Raw genomic sequence first — 25,609 nt, forward strand, 5'->3', positions numbered from 1 at the left:
ATGTGTGTGTATGTGTGTTGGATGTGTGTGTCTTGGGGGGCCCTCTCTCCTGCACACCGGACCTGGGTGGTCTGGGCGGCAGGATCAGTGGCCGCTGTGCTCTTACCTGTCTGTGGAGAGTCCTTCAGCCTCCAGAGGCCTGGGCTGGTGTAGGAAGTGTCGGCCAGACCTGTGTGGACAGGACCCGCGGTTGGTGTGGGGCTGCCCTGTTGTCCCTGAGGGCGCCGCTCACCTCTGCCCAGGGCTGCTCTGCCTGTGCCCCTGCACACACTCGGAGTGCGAGAAGCATCCATGGCTCGTGGGGCTCAAGGCCTCAACAGCAGGCCAAGCGCTCGGCCTCTCGTGTTGTCCTTCATGAGCCCCGGCTTCCTTCCCTGCTTTCATTCACTTCCTCGTTCGTCCACTCAGTCCCAGTTCAGCCGTCAGCCCCTTGGGGTTCAGCAGATGACGGGCACCCTGTGTGCAGGGTACTCATCCCTGGGGCTCCTGGGCAGGGCGAGGAGGGGCTGGTGTGGGTGGCAGGGGCTTGAGAGTGGAGCCAACAGAACGGGCTGTGCCCACCTCCCCAGCTTGGCCACCTGGTTTCCCTGAGGGGTCTGTGCCAAGGCCCCACGGCCGGTTCTCCCTGCCCTCAGTGGCTCTAAACATGGCCACTTGCCTGCACGTCAGCCTTGAGACAGCCTTGATGTCAGGCCTGGCACCGAGGCCACTGTTGTCAGAGAAATGTCCAGATAGCCCAGTCATGGTGACTCCAGGGCAGGGCAGCGGGGGATGCCCCACTCTGACTTGCGGAGGCTGGGGTGGGGCCGACACCCCCCAGGTCCCATCCCCTTTACCCGGAGGGAGACCTTCTACCACCTCTGGGTAACTCCCCGGACCCTGCCTCTGGGACTGTGGCCCTTCTTGTGGCTCCCATGGGCCGCCGATGTCTGAGTACTGGTGGGGCACCTGAGCAGGACCCGTGACCTCTCCAGATCCCTCTCGGGGCCGGGACCCTCCTTGTCCCTGCCCATTGGTTAGCAGGGCACTCACGGCACCTCCCTCCAGACGTAGCTCTGACATCCTGTTCCTGCCACTCCCCACCTGCGCTCCCACCCCCGGCTCTGCCCACTTTCTGGGACTGACTTGGTGCTGCCCCCGTTACTGCTGGACACCTGTGTCTCCGGTGACGCAGGGGCAGGGGCCTGTCAGCTGGGGCATGGTGTTACCCACGGTCCAGGGAGGAGCCAGGCTGCCTGCCCCTTGGCCGTCTGGGTGAGTCCTCTCTGGCACAGGCAGAAGTTGTTGGATATTTGAGTGACTGGATTTAAGGAGAATGCTAGTCTAGGCTGTGGGGGACACACATTTGGCTGTGGTCCCCTTTGGCCTTGAGATCGTTTTCTGATGGGCTGCACCTGGCTTATCCCCAATGTAAGCTGAGTTTACTCCAGACTTGGGTGGGGGTGGCTCATGCTGGGCCCTGAGCCTGGCGAGCACCCACCCCTCACCCATCCCTTTCCTGGGGGTCCCAGCAGGTGTCGTGGTCCTCAGCCCCTTGCCATTCCTTCCAGGGATGATCCATGGGGCTCAGAAGCACCTGTTGTAGGAGTGTGCAACACACGGAACCCTCAGCCACGGAACTCAGTGGTTCCTGGGACGGGGCCCTCACTGGCCTCTGGTGGGGGAGGGGTGGGAGAGCTCTGAGCAGGAGGAGGAGTCGGCTGCCCGCCCCTAGGCCAGCACCTCTGGAGGCTGCAGAGCTGTGACAGGTCTCCCCTGGGCAAAGCCCCCTGCAACTCAGTTTCTCCACCTTTCAGATGGGGGATGGCACTTGGTGGCCGTCCCCGCTGCAGCACAGACACCTCAGGCCCGTGTTTCGGTGCCCTCGGCCCTGCCAGGCTGGCTCCACTGTCCCGGGTGGGAGCCTCATTGCTGCGTCCTCTGTGCCCCCCACCACCCTCGCCCTGCCCCACCCGCAGGAGGTTCCCTGGGTCCACTGGCTCCAAGTCGGCTGCCTCCAGCTCTGTCTGAAGCCCAGCGGGAGGCTCCTACGTTCCTGCCCAGACTGGCTGTGCTTCCCCTTGGCTCATCCCTCGGCCAGGCCCATGGGCCTCTGGGCGGGTTGGTCTGCCACCCCCGGCCTCTCAGCCCCTGGACGAGCATGAGGCGGCAGGTGCGCGCTGTTCCTTCTGCACGCTTGGCGGCCACCCACCCCTGCCTCCCGGCCCACTGTGGCCCAGGCCTGCAGCACAGCTGCCCGACTCCACACTCTGCCGGCTGAGGCCCCTCCCGTGCTGGCAGAGGCGATGCTCAGAGAGCATTTGCTGGGGTAACTGGCGGACACCCCCACTTGGCCCTCCACCCTCTGCACTGCCCACAGCCCAGACTTCCAGGCTCCCTGGGCCTCATCACACCTCCCTCCCTGGCTCCAGGGTGGTGGCCCGAGGGACTGGGGGTCGCGCTCTGCTGCAAGTTCAGCCCCACTTTCTGGCACTTGTCCCCAAGCTGTGCCAGGTGTGCAGGTGGGGGCCGGGGTCCCAAGCAGAGGGTACTGCTGGGAGGGCTCAGAGACCCCCACATCTCCCACTGTTGAAGGGTGGTGCCCGGTGTGGTGGGGAAGGGGCTTCAAGGGAGAGAAGGGGCGGGGCGGGTTTGGGGCACCCCTGGGGGGGTCCCACTGTGCTCTGAGCCCGAGGCCCCAGGTTGGCAGCAGCTCCGAGGGCGAGCTCTGTCCGGCCAGCGTCCACCCCAGGGGACTCCCGGCCGTGGAGGAGGGTCAGGGGCCAGCTTGGAGAGGAAGGAGGAGCACGGAACACAGAGGCCCTTGGGCTGGTGCCTTGGTCGGCAAGAGGGGTCTCCCCAGGCCTCAGGCTGTGGCCACAGAGGGACCCCTTGGGGCTGGCTCCTTCTGGGGGCCTGGGGCAGGACTGGTGGCCACCTGCAGCAGCCGCAGGGCAGGTGGTTGGCAGAGGATCCAGGATGTCAGTCCCTCCTGGATCTTGCCTGAGCTGGGTAGGGGAGCGTGGGGGAGAGGGCAGGCTGCCTGCGGCGGTTCTGAGCCCAGAATGGCTGCGCACCTTCCCCTCCCTTCCCCCCACGGCGGCCACACCAGGGGAGGCAGCACCCCCCACTTCTGTAGACTAGGAAACTGAGGCCCACGGCAGCAGGGACTGGGCCTCTGTCCCCCACACTCCAGAGACCTCTCGGGACTCAGGACCCCACTGCGGGAGGGAGAGCGCCAGGCCTGGGCACCAGCACACCTGCCCACTGTTCCTGCGGGACCTCCGGACCCCATTCCAGCCGAGCGTCCTCCCCTGCTAGCCGCTGTGTCAGCCCACAGGAGGGCGTCCCTGCCCAGGCCCCATGGGGTCCCTGACCCCAACTGGCAGAGCCCAGCGCTGAGGCTGCGAGGGGGACCCGGGCGCGGCAGCGGGGGCTGGTCACGGAGCCGAGGTGGGGCCTTGTGTCCATCAGCGTCCACGTGGGCCAGCCCAGTTGGCAAGGCAAGAAGGCCCAGGGCCCCTCTGAGGGCACCGCGGTGTCCGGCACCCCTCGGCCTCACTCACCAGTGCTGAGCAGGGCTCCGCAGCAGGACAGCAGCAGCCACGGCCGGAGCATGGTGCACCGTGGAGAGGAGCTCGCGCTGGGCCCGGCAGGCCTGCTGCTGCCACCCTGCGGCTCCAATGGCCAGTCCTGGAAGCCTTATATAGGGTGGTGGGTCCTCCCCCGCCGCACCCGCCTGCGCCCCACGGTCCAGCCCCTTAATCACCACTGCTGGCGGGTGCAGCGGTGGCCAAACAGGATCTAGGCCTGCTTTATCAGGACTCGGCTTTCTTTGGAAAATCCTGCAGGCAGCGGTCCCATTATCACCCACTCCCAGCGGGGGCTGACGCACGCACACCCCCAAAGGCCCTGCAAACACCCCCCACGTCGGGCCATCCCGGCCGGGCCCTCCCCGCTGCTGGGTCAACGTGGGCCCTGTCAGCCACACGCCTGGTGGCCGGGACGGGCCTGCTGGGGGAGGTAGGGGCCCTGGGGCACCTGCTCTGCCCCTTCTGGGGGGACCAGTGCTGACCCAGCTGGGGGGAGCCCTGCTACACCTGAATCCCAGGGCCCCCGAAGGGCACTGGGCCCACCCCCACCCTGAATCCCAGGGCCCCCGAAGGGCACTGGGCCCACTCCCACCCTGAATCCCAGGACCCCTGAAGGGCGCTGGGCCCACCCCTCACCCTGAATCCCAGGACCCCTGAAGGGCGCTGGGTCCGCCCCTCACCCTGAGTTCCCTGCCCAGCAAGAAAGATCACCCAGCAGGAGGGACCATGCCAGGGGGCGTTGAGGACTGGGTGAACCCTGCCAGGGGGCATTGGGGAGCAGGGGATTTGCCATCTGGGACAGACAACAGCCTTGGGGCTCAAACAGGCTGCCCTGGAGGCCTGAGGACCTACCGTGTCTCTGTAGCCCGCCGGGTCCCAGGCTCGCTCCTGAAGACCCCTCCACAGCTATTTTCTTCTCCCCCGAGCACTGTCGGCGGCCGTCTTGGGCACAGAAGCTCAGGGGCCGCTTGTCTGCTGGGGCATCTGTGCAGGGCTGTGGGGTCGCTGGTGTGCTCCTGACCCATTCAGGCAGAGGGGCAGGAACTGGGATGACCAGGGGGGCTCACCTGTGGAGGCACGTGCCACGCCTGAGGGGCCAGGGCAAGGTCTGGGGACATCGGGGTGGTGCTGGTGGCTGGCAGTGTGGGAGGGAGGTGGAGGTCTGAGCGGTCGCCAGGATTGCCCCAGCCTCGTTTGGTAGCCCAGGGACCCCTCCCGCAGGGGATTTTGGCCCCCTACAACAGGAGCCCTTGCTGGCCTTGGGGCCATTCCCACCACATGCCAGCATCCCGGCCTGAGCCAGGAGGGCCCCGAGGCCACCTGGTCTCCCTGGGCTGGGCTTCCCACATGGGGCTGCACCCCTGTCCCACAGGTGAGCTGAGCCCGCTGGCTGGGACCGGGGCCTGCCACCTCTGTCCCACCTGTGCCCACTCGCCGGGGAGCTGCCCCGCCTGCCCCGGAAGAGGCTCCAGGGCCACACGTGCCCCACGCGGTAGGTGTCAGGTGTTTCACTTAAATCAGCTTGTTTTGCAGAACGTTGCTTGAAATTAGAATAAGTTGTTTTCGTAGGAAATTGCTGTACGTGTGCTACCCACCCCGAGAGCCCCACACCAGGCATTCTGGGTGTTCCTGCTCTCATCTGTTCTTTTTATTTTTTATTTTTGTAGAGACGAGATCTCACTTTGTCCAGGCAGGTCTTGAACTTCTGGGCTCAAGAGATCTCCTGCCTCAGCCTCCCAGAGTGCTGGGATGACAGGCGTGAGCCACTGCATCTGGCCTTGGCTGTCCCTTCTTAACACGCTCAGTGGCCCCTGTGGTTCAGGTGAGAAACTGAGGCACAGGAGTGAGGCCCTTGTCCTGTCATGCTGAGGCTGGATGGACACAGGGTTCACAGCTGGCCCTTGTTCTGAGCTGGGGCCTCTCAACCCGGGCTTGAGGTGGAGACGAAGAGGGGCCGAGATCTTAGGGCCCCCTTCCCTGGGTGGGGTCACTGCACCAGGGCAGCTGGTACTGAAAGGGGCCTCGTGGGCAGGTGGCATGGCTGGGAGCCCTGTGGCCGCGTCAGCCCAGCAGTTGTGCTTGTCTGACCGCCTGTCTGGGCTCATGAGAACCCTGACCTTGAAGGGCAGTTATGGCCGTGACGTTCAGCACGTGAGTCCCCAGCGTCCCCTAGAATTGGGGGATCCCTGCAGCTTGCACAGGTGTGGGGCGGGTGGGGGCTGGATGCCACCAGCCTGAAATGGGGCTGCCCACTGGGCCTGTGGTGAAGATGCCCGCTTGCAGGCATGTGATGCTTGTGCGTGTGTGTGCCTATGCATGTGTGTACGCGCATGTGTGCCTGTATACCTGTGTCTACGTGTGCCTGTGTGTGCGTGTGTGTGTGCCTGTGTGTGCATGTGTGTGTGCCTGTGTGCACGTGTGTGTTCGTGTGTGTGCATATGTCTGTGCCTGTGTGCGTGTGTGCACGCCTGTGTGTGCATGTGTGTGTGCCTGTGTGCATGTGTATGCATGTGTGCGTGTGTGTGTGCCTGCGTGCACGTGTGTGTGCATGTGTGTGTGCCTGTGTGTGCATGTGTGTGGCTGTGTGCATGTGTGTGTGCCTTTGTGTGCATGTGTGTGTGCATGCATGTGCGCACACGTGTGCCTGTGTGTGCATGTGTTGAATTTCCAGTGAAAACTCTGCATCCCAGAATTTATTGTCCCCATGATCTCAGGGCCACTCAGGGGTATGTAGAAGGCCCTGGCCCTGAGCCCTGGTGGGGGCTCCATCGTGGCACCATGGGGTCTCCGGAGCCTGGGGGTCCCTCTCTCCCAATGCACTCGCTTGGTGGCAAATGGCTGGGAGCGGCATTTCTGTCCTGGCCGGGGAGCGCTTGAATGCGCTGAGCAATGGGGGAGATAAGCGTGCGAGGTGTTGTTCCTGGAGCAACCTGGTGATAGGAGCCATATCTCCGCCTGGCTGGAGAACAGGGCCTGAGGACTGGACAAGTGGGCGATTGTCCCGTGTCATGCCCATCGCTGGCCCTGCCCTCTACATCCATCTGTGTGGCCTGGCCCTGAACAGCGGTCACTCTGGGCCTGGTGTGGCTGTGAAGTGGGAGCACAGGGTGGGCCCCGGGTCCCAGCTTCCCGGCTAAACTGTGAGGGTGGGCGCTGTCTCCTAGACCCGAGGGGCTCCCCGGACAGGTGTGAGCAGACCTTTGCTTGGACTTGAGGCCTTCGCCCCTGCAGGTGTCTCCAGGAGGCTTCCCTCACAGGAGGCTGAGGCCCTGGGTCTGCTGGGACTCGTATTCACGGAGGTGCTGGGATGGACCTGCTGGTGGCCCTCCACCCCTCGGCCAGCCCCTTCCCCGCCTCTGCCCTGCTGGGCCCTGTGGTCAGGTGTGACGTCCCCTGGAGGAGAACAGGTGGGGCTTCACCCCCAGAGGCTTGGCAGCTGGTCCCCATCAGATCAAAGCACTGAAAGCTGTGGCTTTGGGGAGTGTTCGGGAAAGATTTCAAGCCCGGGAGTGGGCACGCGCCCAGGCTCGGATCCCTGCCATATCCCATCCGAGGCGCGGGCCCAGTGCTGGCTGGCGGAGCTCAGCATGGCCAGCCAGTGCCCAGGTGCATGCCCGAGGGGGCGCGCCACGGCTTCCTGTTGATCCGGATGCCCGATGTCTTGGGAGGCACTGACCCTGTGCCAGGTCCTGGAGCCCACTGCTTGGGGAGGTGGCAGGAACCCCGAGACCCTGGGGACAGAGTGGCTGGATGCAAAGTCCCCCAAGGGGCAGGGGGATGGCAGGGAAGGGGCGTCAGGCCTGGGGGGAGGTCACCTGCCCCACCCTCCCTCCAAGGCCCTTGTGTGGCTGGGTGGGGCTGGCCCTGGGTCTTCTCCCTCTCCCCCGTCCCTGAGCGTCACTGGTGACCTCCCCGTGGGCTTGTCCAGCTTGCCAGTACCGTGTGGTTTCCTGCGGTTTTACCTCCTGAGCATGTTGAAACGCTCCTAGTCCAGTTCCTGCCTGTGGCCACCCCCATCGAATCTGGCCTGCTGTGGCCCCCACCGTGCAGCCACGCGTGTGTGGTGCCCACTCATTGTCTCCAGCACCTCAGAGGAGGCCCTGCCTGGCTCCAACACTCCCTGACCTCTGGCCTCTATTCCCCTCCTTGGCCAACTCTGCTTCTCCACCAGCCTTGCAGACCCGCCACCTCAGCTGCTGGAGTCCACCCTGCTGGAGGTAGAAACAGAGCCAGCTGCGTGCCACAGGTGAGGGCCTTCCCCAGGGCCTGGGGAGGGGCAGCATGACCCCGGGAGGGCAGCTGCAAGGGCTGGGCAGTGCAGCTCACCCGGGCGACCACCAGCCCACCCTCCTCAGTGAGACCCCACAGCCCCTGTCCAGTGATGTTCGAGGGCCAGGGCTCCTCGGGCATCCACCTGTCTGCACTTTCAGACTTGACTGCTTGGTGCCTGGGCTGGGATCTGGGGGCACTGCCCCTCCCCGTATCCCTGGGACCCCCTTCAGGAGCCAGACACTCGGGTGCACACAGCCCCCACCCCCAGCCCAGCCCCAGCCCTGTGCTGTCCACTGCCCACAGTCCACTGTGTGGCTTCGAGTGGACCAAAGGTCTTGTCTGGCTGCAGGAGGGGCCCTGGTAGTTGCTGGGCCTGGAGGTCGCTAGGATGCTGGGCCTGGAGGTGGCTGGGATGCTGGCCTGGCCCCCACGTCCAGGGCGGGTTGAGGAGTGGCCAGCAGGAACCACTGCCTGAGGCTGGGCTCAGCCCAGGCCGGTAGACTCACGTTCCAGAAAGGGCTGGGGAACTTGCCACCTGCCCTTCTCCAGAGACGGGCCCTTGTCCTTTTTGTCTACTTATGCCCGGTGCAGGAAGCAGGTCAGGGTGGGCCGGGGCCCTCAGGAGCAGACGAGTTTCAGCCGGGGGCGGGGGCAGGATACGGGCTGCTGGGGCCATTGATGCGGCACCACAGGAGGGGTCCTGGCCAGGCCACCCCTCCCTCCAGGTGGGAGCTTAGCTGGGGCGGGACCCCCACCTCCCTGGGTGAGCATTGCCGGCCGGTAGCCTTGGGCAGGCACCCAGGAGAGGCCCCTGGCCTCAGCTCCTCTCACACCTGACTTGGGTACCTCTGAGCCCCGGGGTAGGTGGCCGAGTCATCTCCCCACCTGGCACCCCAAATGCCTTCTCCTCTTTTCCCATCCCATGGAAGGTGGCTGTGTGCCACAGGTGAGGGTACAGAGCCCCCAGCTGCTCCCTGGGAGGAGCAGGGCCTGTCAGACCCGCCCCGAGAGTTTCATCCCCTGCCGTGGGGCCCTGAGCAGGCCCTCGTGGGACAGGGCCTTCCGTGCTGGGGTGACTGTGCCCCACCAGCCCCGAGGGGAAGACCAGGATCCTGAGGGCTGGGCTGCACCTCCGATGTCCTGGGGCAGATGTCCATGCATTGCCAACTCCAGGCCTGAACCCAAGGCGCCCTCATCTGAGCACCCACAGGGAGAGGCTGCCAGGACGGCTGGGTGTCCAGCCGACTGCCCCGCCCGGGCTCTGGAGCTGATAACCAGCGGATGAGGAGTGAAATGCAAACAGATAAGGTTGTTGGGAACTGGACGCCCTGGGCTGCCCTGGGCTGGCAGCCGTGAGGCACTGCCCGGGGCCAGGGCTTATCAGGCACCTTTTGCCTTCAGTGAGCATGGCTGGACGGGGAGTTAGCGGGGGCTTGCTCTCCGAGGGTGGCTGGTGAGGGGGCTTTGAGGAGGGTGGGGGGACCTTGGACTGCTGACTCTGGGACTCTGGAGGCTGCTGGTCAAGCTGGAGCTCAGGCTCATGAGACCACCTCTTTCCCAGGAATCCTCATCCCTCTCATGGGGGTGACGTTTACAGGGTCCCTTTGGAGAGCCCAGCAGGGCCCCAAAAGCAGAAGTCAAATGGCCTCTGAGGGCAGGTGCCGCTCACAGCAAGGGGGCCCTGGGCAGCCCAGGGCGAGACCAAGGGCTTCCAGGGCCCCCAGGTGAGGAGCAGGACTGGGTGGGGGGTGGGGCCAGGTCATCAGGAGGTGTCGGAGACCAGGCTGGAAGGTGTCCTGGCCTAGAGTGAGCTGGGAGCGGTGGGTACACTGAGGACCAGAGCTGGGGGCGGGGAAGGGACCCTGAGCCAGCCTTGGGGGCGGTGGTGCTGTGTGCTGGTGCAGAGTCTGGGCAGGTGCCCCGGCAGAGGTGCCTTTGCCAGCAATGGCGTTGGGGCCACAGATCCTGCGGAGAATTTGAAGAATTTGTTTTTTTCCCCAGAAAAGCTCCAGGTGTTGCAGCCAGACCCGAGTCTCTCTCAGGAATCACGTCCAGGGCCCTTCCCAGGTGGTGGAACGTGCAGTGGGGGCAGCGACTGAGGCCCAGGCAAGCAGGGGTGACGGGGCAGGTCCCGGTCCAGAGGGTCCTGGGGGATGCTGGCATGGCTGGCGTGGCCTGCGGAGAGCCAAGGAGCCCCCAGGCTCACAACAGCTGGCTCTTCGGGTGTTGTTCGGGGGAAACACAGTGGAGGCCAGAAGGGAACAGGCGGTTTCCCAGCCACTCACACCAGGTGCCGGCCCAGGGGAACTTTGGGTCTGATCTGCTGCCCTGAGGCCGTGAGTGCTGTGTGGCCCATGGGGGGCCTGCAGGGTCAGGAGTCGGGGGCCCAGAACACACAGGCCTGGCAGAAGCCCAGGTGGCACAGACATGGCACAGACGTGACCCTACAGCCGGGCTCGGGGCTCGGGAAGCCAGAGGCTCAGGCCCTCCCAGCTGGTGTCAAGGCTGATCGGGGCTGAGACCGGTCATCAGAGCAGCCCATGTCCACTGTCCACTGTCTCAGCAGCTCCCCGGGGGTCCCCCAAAGCCCAACCCTCCCCCAGATGGAAGCACAAGCAGGGCGGCCGAGGAGCACCCCGCGGCTTACCCAGGAGCCTGGCTCAAGACTGGTGGCCAAGTGCACCCTTGCTATAGTGGGCAGCTGCCTCCAGTCCGGACGCCACCGACTCTTGGGGGCATGGCCAGTGCCCGAGGCGGATGTGTGCGCACACATGCTCCCAGGAGCTGTTTGTAACAACCCCAAACCGGAAATGACCCAGGTGTCCATCGGTGGTGAACACAGCGTGGCCCATTCGTCTGCTCATCCTGTTTCAGCAATTACAAACAAAGCAGTAGAACATGCACGTCTGTGTCTCAGAGGAGCCTGTGCTGCCACTTCTCCCAGTGTGAACTGCTGGATCACGTGGTTGGCATCTCAATTTTTCAGAAACTGCCAAACTGTTTAACGGGACGGCTGTGCCGTTGTGCCTCCCACCCGTGATACGCGTTCCAGCCCCTCCTCACCCTCCTGTATGCTTGGCGTCGTCCGTTTTTAAAATGTTAGCCATGCTAACAGGCGGGCAGTGCTATCTGACTGTGGTTTTAATCTGAATTTTCCTAACGACTCATGACATTGAGCATCTTTTTTTTTTTTTTTTTTTTTTTTTTTTTTTTTTGAGACGGAGTCTCGCTCTGTCGCCCAGGCTGGAGTGCAGTGGCGCAATCTCGGCTCACTGCAAGCTCCGCCTCCCGGGTTCACGCCATTCTCCTGCCTCAGCCTCCCGAGTAGCTGGGACTACAGGCGCCCGCCCCTGCGCCCGGCTAATTTTTTCTATTTTTAGTAGAGACGGGGTTTCACCATGGTCTCGATCTCCTGACCTTGTGATCCGCCCACCTCGGCCTCCCAAAGTGCTGGGATTACAGGCGTGAGCCACCACGCCCGGCCAACATTGAGCATCTTTTTATGTGTTTATTTGCCATCCGCGTATCTTATTTGGTGGAGGGTCTAACATGTTGTCCATTTTAAAATTGGGTTGCTTCGGTGTTGAGAGTTCTTTCTATATTCTGCATTCGAGTCCTTCACTAAAAATACGTACTTGGCAAAGATTTTTCTCCCAGTCGGGGCTTGTCTTTTTATTCTCTTAATTGTGTCAGAAGATACTATTAACTGTCAAAACTTCTGTTCAAAAGAGCGAAAGTTCGTTCTTTCCCTCCCTCCCTCCTTTCTTGCTTTCTTGCTCTTTCTTCCTTTCTTTCTCTTTCTCTCTTTCTTTCTTTCGACAGAGTCTTGTGCTCTGTTGCCCAGGCTGGAGTGCAATGGTGCGATCTCGGCTCATGCAACCTCTGCCTCTCCGGTTCTGGCAATTCTCCTGCTTCAGCCTCCAGAGTAGCTGGGACTATAGGTGCGTGCCACCATGCCTGGCTAATTTTTGTATTTTTAGTAGAGATGGGGTTTCTTTTTTTTTTTTTTTTGAGACGGAGTCTGGCTCTGTCGCCCAGGCTGGAGTGCAGTGGCCGGATCTCCGCTCACTGCAAGCTCCACCTCCCGGGTTTATGCCATTCTCCTGCCTCAGCCTCCCGAGTAGCTGGGACTACAGGTGCCCGCCACATCGCCCGGCTAGTTTTTTGTATTTTTTTTTTTAGTAGAGACGGGGTTTCAATGTGTTAGCCAGGATGGTCTCAATCTCCTGACCTCGTGATCCGCCCGTCTCGGCCTCCCAAAGTGCTGGGATTACAGGCTTGAGCCACCTAGACTGGCCAAAGTTCTTAATTTTGACAAAGTCCGATGTATTATATTTTACTTGACGCGTCCCGCTTCTAGTGTTGTATCTAAGGAATCTTTGCTTAACCCACAGTCGTGATTTTATCATTATGGAATGACCTTTATTGCCGGTTCCTTGCTCTAAAGTCTACCTTGGTGTTAATGTTGCCACTTGATCTTTCTTTCTGTGTTAGCCTGGTTTGTTTTTTTCTATTCCTTTACTTTCAATAACTGATGCGTGTCTTTTCCTTACAGTGAGATTCTCTGGGCAGCTTATAGGGTGATCTTGCTCTTTATTCTAGTCTGACAATCCGCATCTTTTTATTGGGGGTGTTTAGACTATTACATTTAATGTAATTATGGATGCGGCCAGGTTAAAATCTACCACCTTGCTACTTGTTTTCTGTTTCTTCCATTTGTTCTTCATCTTTCTTTTCTACCTTCTCTCGGATTGACTATTTTTCCACAGTTCAATTTTATCTCCTTTGTTTGCTTGTCTGCCATAACTTTTTATTATTTTAGTAGTTTTCTTAGAGTTTATAGTACGTCTACAACTTACTATAGTCTACCTTCTAAAGATATGACCACATTCCACATATAGAATAAGAACCTTCCAGGCCGGGCGCGGGGGCTCACGCCTGTAATCCCAGCACTTTGGGAGGCTGAGGTGGGTGGATCACAAGGTCAGGAATTCGAGACCAGCCTGGTCAACATGGTGAAACCCCGTCTGTACTAAAAATACAAAAATTAGCTGGGCATAGTGGCAGGCGCCTATAGTCCCAGCTACTTGGGAGGCTGAGGCAGGAGAATCGCTTGAACCTGGGAGGCGGAGGCTGCGGTGAGACAAGATTGCATCATTGCACTCTAGCCTGGGCAACAGAGTGAGACTCTGTCTCAAAAAAAAAAAAAAAAAAAAAAGGTGCCTCACAGTTCCCTCCCCCCGGGTTGTGCAATTCTTTTTTTTTTTTTTTTTTTTTTTTTTTTTTTTTTTTTGAGACGGAGTCTCACTCTGCCGCCCAGGCTGGAGTGCAGTGGCCGGATCTCAGCTCACTGCAGGCTCTGCCTCCCGGGTTCACGCAATTCTCCTGCCTCAGCCTCCCCAGTAGCTGGGACTACAGGCGCCCGCCACCTCGCCCGGCTAGTTTTTTTTGTATTTTTTTAGTAGAGACGGGGTTTCACCGTGTCAGCCAGGATGGTCTCGATCTCCTGACCTCGTGATCCGCCCGCCTCGGCCTCCCAAAGTGCTGGGATTACAGGCTTGAGCCACCGCGCCCGGCCGGGTTGTGCGATTCTTGTCACACATTTTACTTCTACACACGATTCATACCACATTACATTGTTGGTATTTTTGTTTAATTAGTTATTTTAAAAAGAGGTTTAAATAGTAAAAAACTTCTATATTTACCCATACAATTACTGTTTCAAATGCATATTCTATCATGTGGTCCTTCCTTCCTTCCTTCCTTCCTTCCTTCCTTCCTTCCTTCCTTCCTTCCTTCCCTCCCTCCCTCCCTCCCTCCCTCCCTCCCTCCCTCCCTCCCTCCTTCCTTCCTTCTTTCCTTCCTTTGTTTTTCGAGATGGAGTCTTGCTCTGTCACCCAGGCTAGAATTCTGTGGTGCGATCTCGGCTCCCTGCAACCTCCACCTCCTGGGTTCAAGTGATTTTCCTGCCTCAGCCTCCTGAGTAGCTGCAGCTGCAACCTCAGGCACACCCGCCACCACACCTGGCTAATTTTTGTGTTTTTAGTAGAGATCGGGGTTTACTATATTGGTCAGCCTGGTCTTGAACTCCTGACCTCAAGTGATCTGCCTGCCTCTGCCTCCCAAAGTGCTGGGATGACAGGCATGAGCCACCGAGCCATATTTCTATCTGGCATCCTTTTCCACCCGCCTGAAGGGCTTTCTTTATTTCTTAACGTACAGTGCAATTGTTATTTGTCTAAAAATGTCTTCATTTTGCCTTTGGTTTTGAAAGATGTTTTTCTAGGATGACAGCTTCTTCCGTTTGTACTGCAAAGGTGCTGCTCTAGTTTTCTTACTGGCACGAGTTCCCAAAAAAACCCCAAATCTGTTGTTATTTTAATATGTTTCCTCTTTGTGACACGCCCCCACCCTACAACTTCAGATTTTCTCTTTAACACTGATTCTGTTTGACTAGGATGTACTTTGGTCTCATTGAGCTTCTTGTATCTCTGCGTTTTAGTTTTCATTATTATTATTATTTTTTTGAGACAGAGTCTCGCTCTGTTGCCCAGGCTGGAGTGCAGTGGTGCGATCTCGGCTCACTATAACCTCAAACTCCGGGGCTCAAGCGGCCCCTCCATCTCAGCCTCCCGAGTAGCTGGGACTACAGGCGCCCGCTACCACGCCCTGCTGATTTTTGTATTTTCAGTAGAGATGGGGTTTCACCAGATTGGCCAGGCTGGTTTTAGGCTCCTGACCTCAGATGATCCGCCCGCTCCAGCCTCCCAAAGTGCTGGGATTGCAGGTGTGAGCCACTGTGCCCAGCCAAGTTTTCATCAGATTTGAACAAATTTTGGCCATGATTTCTTCAGTTTTTCCTGTCCTCCTCTCTTCCTTCGTGGGCTCCGTTTACAGACGTGTCAGACTGCGCGAAGCTTTTCCACCTACGGCTCACTAAGGAGCTGTTTATTTTTTGGATTCTTTTGTCTTTCTGTGTCTCTGTGATGTCTTTGAGTTCACCACCCTCCTCTTCTGCGGTGTCCCATCCGCTGTTAATCCTGTCCAGTGTGTTTCATCTCATATGTAGTCATTTTTATCTTTAGATGTTTAATTTGGATCCTTTTTATATGTTTCATGTTTTTTACTAAATCCGTTCAATTTTTTTGTTTGTTTGTTTTGTTTTTTGTTTTTTGAGACGGAGTCTCGCTCTGTCGCCCAGGCTGGAGTGCAGTGGCGCGATCTTGGCTCACTGCAAGCTCCGCCTCCTGGGTTTACGCCATTCTCCTGCCTCAGCCTCCTGAGTAGCTGGGACTACAGGCGCCCGCCACCGCGCCCGGCTAATTTTTTGTATTTTTAGTAGAGACGTGGTTTCACCGTGGTCTCGATCTCCTGACCTTGTGATCCGCCCGCCTCGGCCTCCCAAAGTGCTGGGATTACAGGCGTGAGCCACCACGCCCGGCCATCCGTTCAATTTTTAGCATAGCATTTTGATGACATGGAATACTGTCGTAACGCCTGTTTTAACGTCTTCGTCGGCTAATTCCAACATCCGTGTTGGTTTTGTGGTTTGGATTTAGTGGAATTTTCTCCTGGTTATGGGCGGAGTTATCGCCTTTCTTTACCTGCCTGGTACTATTTGAATGGCTGTCGGACTTCGTGAATGTTACCTTGTGGGCTGCTGGAGGCTTTTGTGTCTTGGAGCTTTGTTCTGGGACGTAATTAAGGGATTGGAGAGGGGCCTCCTGGGCCTTTTGTGACTTGTAGGTGGCATCAGGGCAGTGTCGAGTCCAGGGCAAACTACTCCTCGCCATTGAGGCAAGACCCTGAGGGACAGAGACTCTGCCCACTGCACCGTGAATTTTGAGTGGCGAGGGTTCTCGGTGGCGCTGGCGGGAGCCGTGCTTTTCCCGGCGTGTGTGGGCGCCGCTGCTCTCGGGTGGTTGCTCGTCAGCCTTAGTCTCCTCCTAGGCGCGTGCTGAGCGGGTTCTCTGCCAAACACTCAAGGTGGACTTTCTGCAGGTCTCTACGCTTTGCTCTGGGCAGCTCTCTCCTTGCCAGTGTCCTGTGCACTCCAGCAGCCGTGGGCTCCGTGGCCTCTCAGCTGAGCTCTTCCTGAGTTCCCCTTCCTGGCCCCTTGCCCTGGAAACCCTCGCGGCGGTGACCTGGGCAGTTTTAGGGCTCCCCTTGTCCTGGAAACCCTCGCGGCGGTGACCTGGGCAGTTTTAGGGCTCCCCTTGTCCTGGAAACCCTCGCGGCGGTGACCTGGGCAGTTTTAGGGCTCCCCTTGTCCTGGAAACCCTCGCGGCGGTGACCTGGGCAGTTTTAAGGCTCCCCTTGTCCTGGAGACCCTCCCGGTGGTGACCTGTGCAGTTTTAAGGCTCCCCTTGTGTGTCTGCCATGGACTGTATGTTTGTGTCTTCCTCACCCTCCAGTTCCTATGTTGAAATCCTAGTGCCCAAGGTGATGATATTAGGAGGTGGGGACTTGAGAAGGTGGCAGAGCCCTCAAGAATGAGGTTAGTGTCCTTACAAAAGAGATCCCAGAGGCCAGGGGTGGTGGCTCACGCCTGTAATCCCAGCACTTTGGGAGGCCAAGGCAGTTGGATCACCTGAGGTCAGGAGTTTGAGACGAGCCTGGCCAGCATGGTGAAACCCTGTCTCTACTAAATATACGAAAATTAGCTGGGCATGGTGGTGGGCACCTGTAATCCCAGCTACTCAGGAGGCTAAGGCAGGAGAATCACTTGAACCTGGGAAGTGGAGCTTGCAGTGAGCCGAGATCGCACCGTTGCACTCCAGCCTGGGCAACAGAGCGAGACTCCTGTCTCAAAAAAAAAAAAAGACCTCAGAGAACTCTCCTACCCCTTCTACCAGAGGGGAGGGGGACCCAGCGAGAAGGTCCCGTCCATGAACCAGGGAGTGACCTCACCGGACATCGAATCTGCCAGAGCGTCGACCTTGAACGTCCCGTCCTCCGCAGCTGTGGAGATGCGTGTCTGTTGCTTTTACGCCACTCAGGCCGTGGCGTTTCCGGGTAGCAGCGGGTTGGAGGGAGCCGCTGTCTATCTTCGTCGCCTGATGTCCAACGTCTTGACAGCTGTTGTTTCCATGTTTCCTGGAGTCTTTCAGTTGCTAAATCCGGCCTCTGCTACTCTCTTTGCTAAACATGCTAGTCCTTGATGAAATGGAATCTTGATACTTTAATACAGAGTGGAGCATAGTCACTAAATAAAACCTGGAAACATGTAGAAGAGTAGCGGGCAGGGAACATACCCCAGCCGCGCGGTCCACCCAGCTGCAGCCCCCAGCGCCGCCTCCTGGCCCTGGTTTCCCTGCCCGTGGGGCTGGGCAGCATCGCTGCAACTCTTGAATTGCTTTCCTGGGGCCACCGTGATCAAGCAGCACAAACCGGGCAATGGCTCAGGTTCTCTCTGCGTCCTGGGAGCTTGAGATCCAGGAGTGGGTGGGACGGAGAATGGTTCTCCCTGGGTCACTCTGGAGGACCTCTTAAGGTGGACCTCTTAAGGGAGCCCTGGCTCCCACCTTGCTAAAGAGCGTCCGAGCCACACCTGTCTCCCTCAGGCCTCCAGTGGGTGCCCACGTGCAGCCCCCGCCATGGGGTCACCCTGGGGTAAGGATCTCTCCTCCCCTGCTCACCTTCTGCTGGGCCTTGGCATCCCTGGGATGAAGGTGGCACCCTCGTGGCCTGGGCCTTGCTGGCCCACATCAGCCCCCAGCCCTCTGCCCCTTGGCCTCACCCGCAGCCTGCAGAAGGTAGGTGAGTTTCCTGGTGATAATATAATAATAGCAATGATGATCATGATGATTATGGCAATAACAATTATGACGGTCAACACTGCCACGTGCCGGGCTCTGGCCCTTTGCATGTCTGGGCCAGCTGTGCAAGGCACTGCTGGGGCTCCCAGGCTGGGAGCCAGGGACAGGCACTGCCACAGCACCCAAAGGGCCCCCGTGCCACCCCAGCGCCTGCTGGCCCTGAACCAGCTGCTCCGTGAGAGCTTTTGGCCAACTCTTCCGCTTGGCAGCATTTTAATCTGATGCAAGAGCCTTGTCGCTTCCTCAAAGCCTGTGTCTATGGCCGTGGGCAGCTGCCCATCCCTGTGTAGGCAGAGCGGCGTCATGCCCTGTGGCCCCAGGTCTGGCTCTGGGGTTCTGGCTGGATGGGGCCTGGAACCTTCTGGGAGTCACCACTAACTGGCTGCAGCCACCGACTCCCCAGCAAGGACGTCCCTTCTGCAGGAGAATGGGGATGTCTGGAGCATTCTCTGGACAGCAGGAGATGCACGTCAACAGGCTGGCCCCGCCTCTTCCCTACCCGGAGTGGTGAGTGGGGATTCTGGGGACTTTCCCGGCCCCCATGGGCCTCGTGTGTCCTGGTGCCCATGTGTCCCCAGTCCCGGGGCCAGCCACGGTGTGGACCCCTCCACTTTCCTCCAGGCCTGAGGTGGGACCCAGGTGGCCTATCAAAGAAGAGCCCAGCCCAGACCCTCCCCGTGGGGGAAGAAGGCCACCGGGCACCGTGCCTTCCTGCTGCCTGCCAGGGTGAATCTCAGGGACCCCGGTGCAGGAGGGGTTGGCTCCGAGCTGGACAGGCCTCTGGGGTTGCCCTGGTGGCCTTCCCTGTCGCTGGGTCAGAGGTACCCAGGCAGGGAGGGTCCAGGCCCTGACAGAGCCTGAGGCATCCCCAGTCAATCCTGGCAGCAAAGGGCTCCTGGTGTGCGGCTGGCGGGACGTGCGGCTGGCGGGACGTGACGTGCGGCTGGCGGGGCGTGACGTGCGGCTGGCGGGGCGTGCGGCTGGCGGGACGTGACGTGCGGCTGGCGGGGCGTGCGGCTGGCGGGGCGGACGCTTCTGCCATCCCCGGATTTACTGCAGGTGGAGACGTCTTCTGTGCCACACAGACGCGGAAACAGGCACAGAGACGGGCGGCCTCTGCCCAAGGTCACCAGGGAGGGAGTGGAGAGGCTGGACGCCCTTGGGCCCAGACTGCAGCCTCCCCTCCCCGATGTGCTGCGGCCCCCAGTGTCCCGGGCCCCACGTGGTACCTGAGCCTACAGGTGTCAACAAAGGCCCGAGGTGCGGGGACAAAGCGGGGACAGGCCCGAGGTGCGGGGACAAAGGCGGGGACAGGCCCGAGGTGCGGGGACAAAGGCAGGGACAGGCCCCAGGTCCGGGGACAAAGGCGGGGACAGGCCCGAGGTGCGGGGACAAAGGCGGGACAGGCCCGAGGTGCGGGGACAAAGGCGGGGACAGGCCCGAGGTGCGGGGACAAAGGCGGGGACAGGCCTGAGGTGCGGGGACAAAGGCGGGGACAGGCCCGAGGTGCGGGGACAAAGGCGGGACAGGCCCCAGGTGTGGGGACAAAGGCGGGGACAGGCAACCCCTGCAGTTCGAGGGTGGTAGGAGGCCACAGGTCAGTCCCCGGGAGGCCAGGCAGGAGGTGGGCCCAGCGGGGCTGAGAAATGAGAGGCCGGTGCCCCTACGCTCACTGCAGGGGATGTGAGAGGGCGAGTGGTTGCTCAGTCACACCCACACCCGTGTGTACAGGACCCACGCCTGCCCGCCTTGCCTGCCCGCCTTGCTGTGGTGCCTGTTCATGGCTCACACGTGGGCTCGCACAGCTTCTCCCATTATTCAGGTGCTGCCGGGCCCTGCAGGGTTCAGATCGTCCCTGTGCTGCTTGGCGGGGTCACCCTCACACCTGCCCTGGCGGCCCCACCTGCCCAGCTTCTCTCCTCTCAGTGCTGTCTGTCCCGGAGCCTCCCATCAATGGGACCAGAGTGCTCCTTGCTGGCTGCTGCTGCCTGTGCTCCACAAGATGCCTGAGAGCCACCCAGGCACCGGACTTGCCAACACGCAGACACACACCTGGGCCGCATGGCCCTGAGCACACACCTTGCCCAACCCTCCTCCGGGCCGCAGTGCGGGCGCCAGCTGCCACCTGCTGGCGAACTGCAGCATCACGGCTCTCGCCCTCCGGAACCTTCCACAGCACCACACCAGCCTCTGGTCTGGCTGCAGATGGCTTGGGCTGGGCAGGGAAGCATCCGCTGTCAGGGAGCCTGGGACCACAGACTTTGCTCCAAGCGCCCGGGGCGGGTAGGGGCCAGGTCCAGTCTGAGGAGTCCTGCCTCCCTGAGGTAGACAGAGCTGGGCAGACATGGAGGAGACATGGGGGCTGCAGCCCTGGCCCCACTGCCCGACTCTCCCTCTGCATTTTGGGAGCCGGCAAGATCCAAGGGGGTCCCCAAGGCCCTGAGGCTGCACCGAGCACCCCTTTCCTGCTAGTTTTCAGACGCAGCGATGCCCTAGACACCCGGGGAGAGGTGACCCCCAGCAGGAAGCTGGGCCTGGTTTCTGTCCCTCCACAGCCACAAGGCCTGGCCAGGACGCCGGGAGCACCAGACCCTGGAGACTCAGCTCACCGAGGACTCGGGCGGGGGCTTCCCCCGGTGCCTGGGAAGCTGGGTTCCCCACCTCCTGGACTCCCACCCAGACCTCATCTCAAGCCAGGTCTGTCTGCATCTCCTCGTCACTGCCCTGGGTCCTCCACTCCTGGACCCGACCCTTGTCTGTGGCAGCGTCGCAGCTGCTGTGTCCCAGGCCCCACAGCCGCTGCCCTTGGCCCACCTTCTATGTGGCCCATTAGAGGGGTGTGGGGGCTGCAACCTGCTTCTGCTGAACCCCCGGGCCTGCCAGGGGGCATCAGGATTCTGCACAGAGAGGCAGGGGTCCTGGCCAGACGTGCAGGTCCCCAGGTACCTAATTCAGGGCCTTGGGCCGAGGACTGCCTATTATCCTGGCCCAGGCGAGTCTGGGGGTGTCTGAGGGGCGGTGACACTTCTGGGCAGATTGTCCCTGCCCCACTCTGCTCTGCCCTACCCTGGCTGGCCCTCCTGGCTTCTCAAGGTGCTCCTGGCCACGATGGCACAGTCCCCCAGGCCCAAAATGTGCCCCTATGCTGCCTGAGTGCCGGTGCGGGGGCTGGTAGCACCCAAGGCCACGCCCTCCCCTCCCCGTCCTGGGGCACCTGCACCCACGTTGTGGCCACAGCTCCCTGGCTCCACCAGCTTCTCGTGACCCCTGAGGCTCCCCAGCCCCTGGACCACCATGGAAAGTTCCCTCCCCGCCCCTGTGCCCACTCCTTGGGAGACTGGCGTTAGATCTTGGCTGTGGGACAGGGTGGGCCATTCTGGGGGTGAGACCAGGGCTCTCCCACCTGGGGGACCCATCGTGGCTCTGGCCCTGGGCGGGTGACAGCCTGGCTTTCCTGTGTCCTCACCGCCCGCTCTTCAGCAAGATAGGGATGTGGATGACAGGACTGCTGGCCACAGAGGATCTGGTGTGGGCAGCCGTCAGGACGAGGGTAGTGTGGGCGGCCACGGCAGTTGGTGCTACTGCTGGAAGGGGCCGAAGGTAAGGCCCTTCTGGGCTGTGAGTCCCTGAAAGCCACTGCCCCCACGGGGCTGCAGTCACGGAGCTGACCTGCTGCCGCGTTTCCGCCCCCTCCCTGTCCCTGCTGCTCCCCCGGCAACTGTGTCCCAAGCCTGACGCCCTGTCGGAGGTGGCACCTCCCTGGGCACGGGCACTTGGATGCTGGTGCCTCCCCTGCTGCAGACTCCTTTGCTGTGGTCAGGGCCTCCTCCCTGCCCTGGCCTCGCCTGTGACCACAGGCCTGGTCGGGCCCGTGATGGCCGCAGAGGGCACAGGCTGGGGCCAGGAGTCCACCGTCTTCTGGGGCACAGAGATGCTGGAGTGAGTCATGGAATCGTCCATCAGCAGCAGCAAGCTTTGCTGAGCACCAGCTGTATGCAGAGCACCGGCTGTATGCAGAGCACCGGCTGTATGCAGAGCAAAGGTGGGCCAGCTGGGAAGGGCCAGGGAGGACCTGGGGTCCCCAGTGTCCCCAGGAGCCTGCACCCCTACCTGGGGGATGCCTGGGCAGCTCCTCCCTCCTTTACTTCCTGCCCTCTCCTTGCCTCCCCTCCTTCCTGCAGTTCCCACAGCTGTCTGGGGGCCTCCCCTGGTGCCTGGTTCAGCTGCAGGGAGAGATATGTGTGGACACTGCAACCCTCCCGAAGCTGGGCCTGGAAGAAGTGACTTCCCCAGAACCTTATCTGGGCCACAGAAGGGGGTTGGAAGCGGGGGTCTTGCCGCCCTCCCGTCCTCTGCATGCCAGGCGTGACCTGGGGCAGGGCCAGGGCAGGCTGCCTGGACACCATGGACCTGCCCAGCTGTAGGGGAGATGTGTCCTGCAGCCCCACCCATGGCCCAGGCCTGTGTGGCTGAGTGGACTGAGGACAGCTGACCCCCTTGGTGACTGCCTGGGCCCAGAGGGGAGTGGTCAGCTGGGTGTGACCAGCCCTGGGGGAAGGATCCAGGGACTGCATCCACTTAGGGATAGGAGGCAGCTAGCGGAGCCCTCCCAGCTGACCAGGGGAGGCCCTGTGGGCACAGGAGGGGCCCCAGGTGCAGGTGCAGGTGCAGGGCTGGGCGGCCCTGTGTCACCCAAGTGGTGTGTCTTGCCCTGTTTGATGGCTGACAAAGTGCCCTTGAATGTGTCAGAACCAGCATGGCCCCAGGGTCCTAACCTAACGTATCACCCCAAATTACCCTCACCCCAGCCTATCCCTGCCCTAAATTCACCCCAAGCCCCCACCCAAACTCCTTGACCCCAACACTAACCCTAGACCCAGCCCTACACCCCAAGCCCTAATCCCTAACCGCTAGCCTCACCCTAACCTTCCTACCGGATGCCACCTGGTAAACATCCTCCTGGCCACTATCCACTCCTCCCCCGGGGCTCCAGGAGGCAGTGGGGTCCCTGGGAGGCTGCTCCCTGCAGAACATGATGGACAGACGCCTGAGCACTGGGCCCCAGCGCCCTCCGGCTTCATTCATCCTCCACAGGCACTTCCCCCTGGGCCAGAGGGCAGCCTGGCAGCCCTGGACTCCGGGAGGGCCGAGTCTGGGGAGCTGGAGGACGTCATCTTCCACTCTTGATGATGCTGCCCCAGGTCTACAGTCTGGACAGCGGGACAAGCTGCCCATTTCTTCCATCTCCAGTAATGAGAAGCAAATGCTGATCCTGGCCCGTCTCCTGGCTCCCGGGTTCCTGGGTTCCCGCTGCCCCTGCCAGTTCCCGGAAGATGCCAGCAGGAGGGAGGGCGGTGGAGCTGGACTTGTGCCTACAACAGGATCTGGCCATAAATGTGGTCAGGGCGAGGCTGCGGGGTGGGCCGCTGAACCTCCTTGTGGACTTTCTTCCCCGCCCTGGCCCGCAGCTGTCAGCCCTTCCTGGGAACTGCAGCCTTTGTTTGTTCCTTGAAGGAGCTGGTGCATTGCCTGTGAGCTCCTCTGCAGGCCTGGGGGTCTGCCTGCTGTCCACCCCCCAAAACCAGCTCCAGCAGCAGGCTGCAAGCCTGGAGAGGCCTCCAGGGGCCAGGTAGGGAAACTGAGGCCCCAAAAAGGCAGGGAACAGGTGCAGGGGGCCTGTTTGACTTGCGCTGGGACTGGGCTAGGCGAGTCGCCTCCAGGGCCCAGCCCCATCTTGGACAGAGGAAGTTGATAGTCAGGAAAGGCAGGAGTGGCCTCTTCTAACAATTTCAGCTCTGCAGGGGCCGAGGGTGGCGATGCTGACAGCATTTCCTCCAGCTCCCACCTGCCTGCTCCAGGGAATTCCCCACCCAGGCGTTGATATTCACCTGGTGATACTAATAATTGTCTCAGGTGACAGATTGTCTCAGCTGCTCTCCCACATGGCCCACGGGTCCCTGGAGGTTCCCCGGATTCTTTCAGGGGAGACCATGGGCCCTAAACGATCTTCATAACAAAACTGTGAGAAGCGGCCTGGCTTCTTCACAGCGCTCCTGTGTGCTCAGATCCAGCATGGCCCGACGGGGCAGCCCCTTTCCTTCCCTGATGCTGCTCCAGGGGAAGGAAGGGCCAGGGTCAATCCAGGGTGCTCCACGTGGACAGCAAACACCCCTGAAACCAGGTGCCAGATGCATCCCCCTGAGATGGCCCCACCCCAGTCTCCTGAGCCTCATTAGTCACCCCTCATTTTCCTTTGGGGACCCCAGGCCCTGGCTCCTGTCTGGTTAGAGGCTGAAGGGGTCTGAGCCACACCTGCCCTAGGGGACCCCCGGAGGGGTCTTGGTATCCTCTGACTTCTGTCTCCAGAAAGGAGCTCAGAACGCAGCTGGAGCTTCCCCCGGAGCCCAGGGTGTCCGTGTCCGAGCCACAGCCAGAGCGTGCCCTGGAGAGCCGCTGGGAGACGGGTGAGCTCTCGTCATCCTGTCCCCACTCCAGGCTCAGGCTGGAGCCGTGATGGCACCACTGCACTCCAACCTGGGCAACAGAGTGAGACCCTGTCTCTATAAAATAAAAACACAAATAAAGTAGAGCATGTGGTTTCTGCAGTTTCCTGGACAAAAATGCGTAACCCCAATCTCAATCATAAGAAAACATCCAATGTCCCCAACAAGGGGACATTCTACACACACCTGCCCAGCGCCCCTCAAAAGTGTCAAGGGCGTGGAAGACGTGGAGGGACGCAGAAGATGGGAGAGCCAGCGTGGCCTGTGGTGTGTTCACGACGGTCACAGGTCAGCGCCCACGGTCGCTCAGCAGCCATGCCAGGCAGGCCCCAGGGGCCCGGGAGGAAGCTGGGATGTGGCAGGATGGGGGTTGTGCACGGCCCCGCAGCACAAGTGCCCTGCTGACTCCAGGGTCAGCAACCCGCCCCCTCATCATGCCATTCCCCGGGGACAGGTCCTCGCCTGCCTCGCTGGCCCTCTACAGACAGGACAGGGACGGGTCGTCAGCTGTCACAGAGGCCCTCGCAGTTTTCTGAGTGTGGACTTGCTGTGCCTGCCCATGACTCCGTCCATGGACTCGACAGCACCCCACTGTCCATCACACCCCCATCAATGCCGCTTCCCGCAGCAGGACTCAACCCATGCTCAGGTTAATAGAGCATGGGACGGCCCCTGAAGACCAGCTATGGCGCCGGCTGGGAGGTCCCACGAAAGGATGGGCGCAACCCCACAGAACGGACCAGATGCTTGCCATCCATGCCTGGTGCCGCTTCTCTGTGGCGATGGTATCCAGGAATCACAGGTGGGAGTCACGGCCACCGTCCCTGTGGCACCAGCCGCCTGCTCACACAGCCACCGTTCACTCTAGCTTGGAGGTCCTGCTTCCTCAGGGAGGAGTGCTCCCGCCAGGGTCGAGGTGCTGGCCGCGTGGAGTTCGACATCGGGACTGTCCCCAGGGGCCTCTCTTCCCGCTGAATCGGCAGAGAGAATGTGAGCTCGCTGTCCGGTGAGCGGGGCCAGGGATCCTGTCCGCCGAGGGGACGCCAGATCGCTGCGGAGAGAGGACCGGACCCAGAGTCCTGCAAAGACCAGAACTGAGACCAGGCGACCAGCAGAGCCCGCACAATAAGAATGCTTCATTTTGCAAATGTATTTTCTTATTTTGTTCTTTTATTGTATATATTTATCATGTCCAACCTGATGTTTTGAAACGTGTTTACATGGTGGTTAAATCAAGTGGCATAACACACATGACTTCACATACTTCCCGTTTTTTTGTGGTGAGAACACTCAAAATCTACTCGCAATGATTTTCTTTCTTTTTTTCCTTTCTTATTGATTTTCAAGGATGACGCAATATGGTGTTATTAACTGTAGTCACCATGCTGTGCAGTACATCTCTTGAATTTATTCCTCTTGTCTAACGGATTTTTTTTTTTTTTTT

General features: G+C 60.5%; 2 protein-coding genes across 5 annotated transcripts in view; one reads left to right on the top strand and one right to left on the bottom strand.

Moving 5' to 3' along the window:
- MUC6 (mucin 6, oligomeric mucus/gel-forming) overlaps positions 1 to 3,658 on the bottom strand; it is a 35,158-nt gene extending 31,500 nt beyond the window's left edge. Inside the window, exons 1-2 of the mRNA XM_065529304.2 lie at positions 3,546 to 3,658; positions 107 to 169 (exon numbers count right to left, since the gene is read on the bottom strand). Of these exons, the coding sequence (XP_065385376.1) occupies positions 107 to 169; positions 3,546 to 3,597 (115 nt within the window). The 5' untranslated portion in view covers positions 3,598 to 3,658. The remainder of the gene's footprint in view (positions 1 to 106; positions 170 to 3,545) is intronic.
- Positions 3,659 to 18,647: 14,989 nt separating this feature from the next.
- LOC107127228 (uncharacterized) lies at positions 18,648 to 25,317 on the top strand. Of its 4 annotated transcripts, XR_010580706.2 has the most exons (4): positions 18,648 to 18,922; positions 20,218 to 21,704; positions 21,844 to 24,453; positions 24,620 to 25,317. XR_010580706.2 is itself a non-coding variant. In XM_065527724.2 (3 exons), the coding sequence occupies exons 1-2, from the start codon at positions 19,309 to 19,311 to the stop codon at positions 21,148 to 21,150; spliced, it is 1,059 nt and encodes a 352-aa protein (XP_065383796.1). In that variant the 5' UTR covers positions 18,648 to 19,308; the 3' UTR covers positions 21,151 to 21,704; positions 21,844 to 24,251. The 4 variants fall into 4 exon arrangements, 1 of the variants encoding a protein (XP_065383796.1); XR_010580705.2 differs by having other exon boundaries at positions 18,648 to 21,704; positions 21,844 to 24,967; positions 25,056 to 25,317; XR_010580704.2 differs by having other exon boundaries at positions 18,648 to 21,704.
- The last annotated feature ends 292 nt before the right edge of the window (positions 25,318 to 25,609 follow it).

This window comes from Macaca fascicularis, chromosome 14 (genome assembly GCF_037993035.2).
Source record: "Macaca fascicularis isolate 582-1 chromosome 14, T2T-MFA8v1.1".
NCBI classification, from domain to species: Eukaryota; Metazoa; Chordata; class Mammalia; order Primates; family Cercopithecidae; genus Macaca; species Macaca fascicularis.

Coding starts and splice junctions, on each gene's coding strand:
- LOC107127228 (XM_065527724.2), top strand. CDS start 19,309: ATGAGAGGCCGGTGCCCCTACGCTCACTGCAGGGGATGTGAGAGGGCG.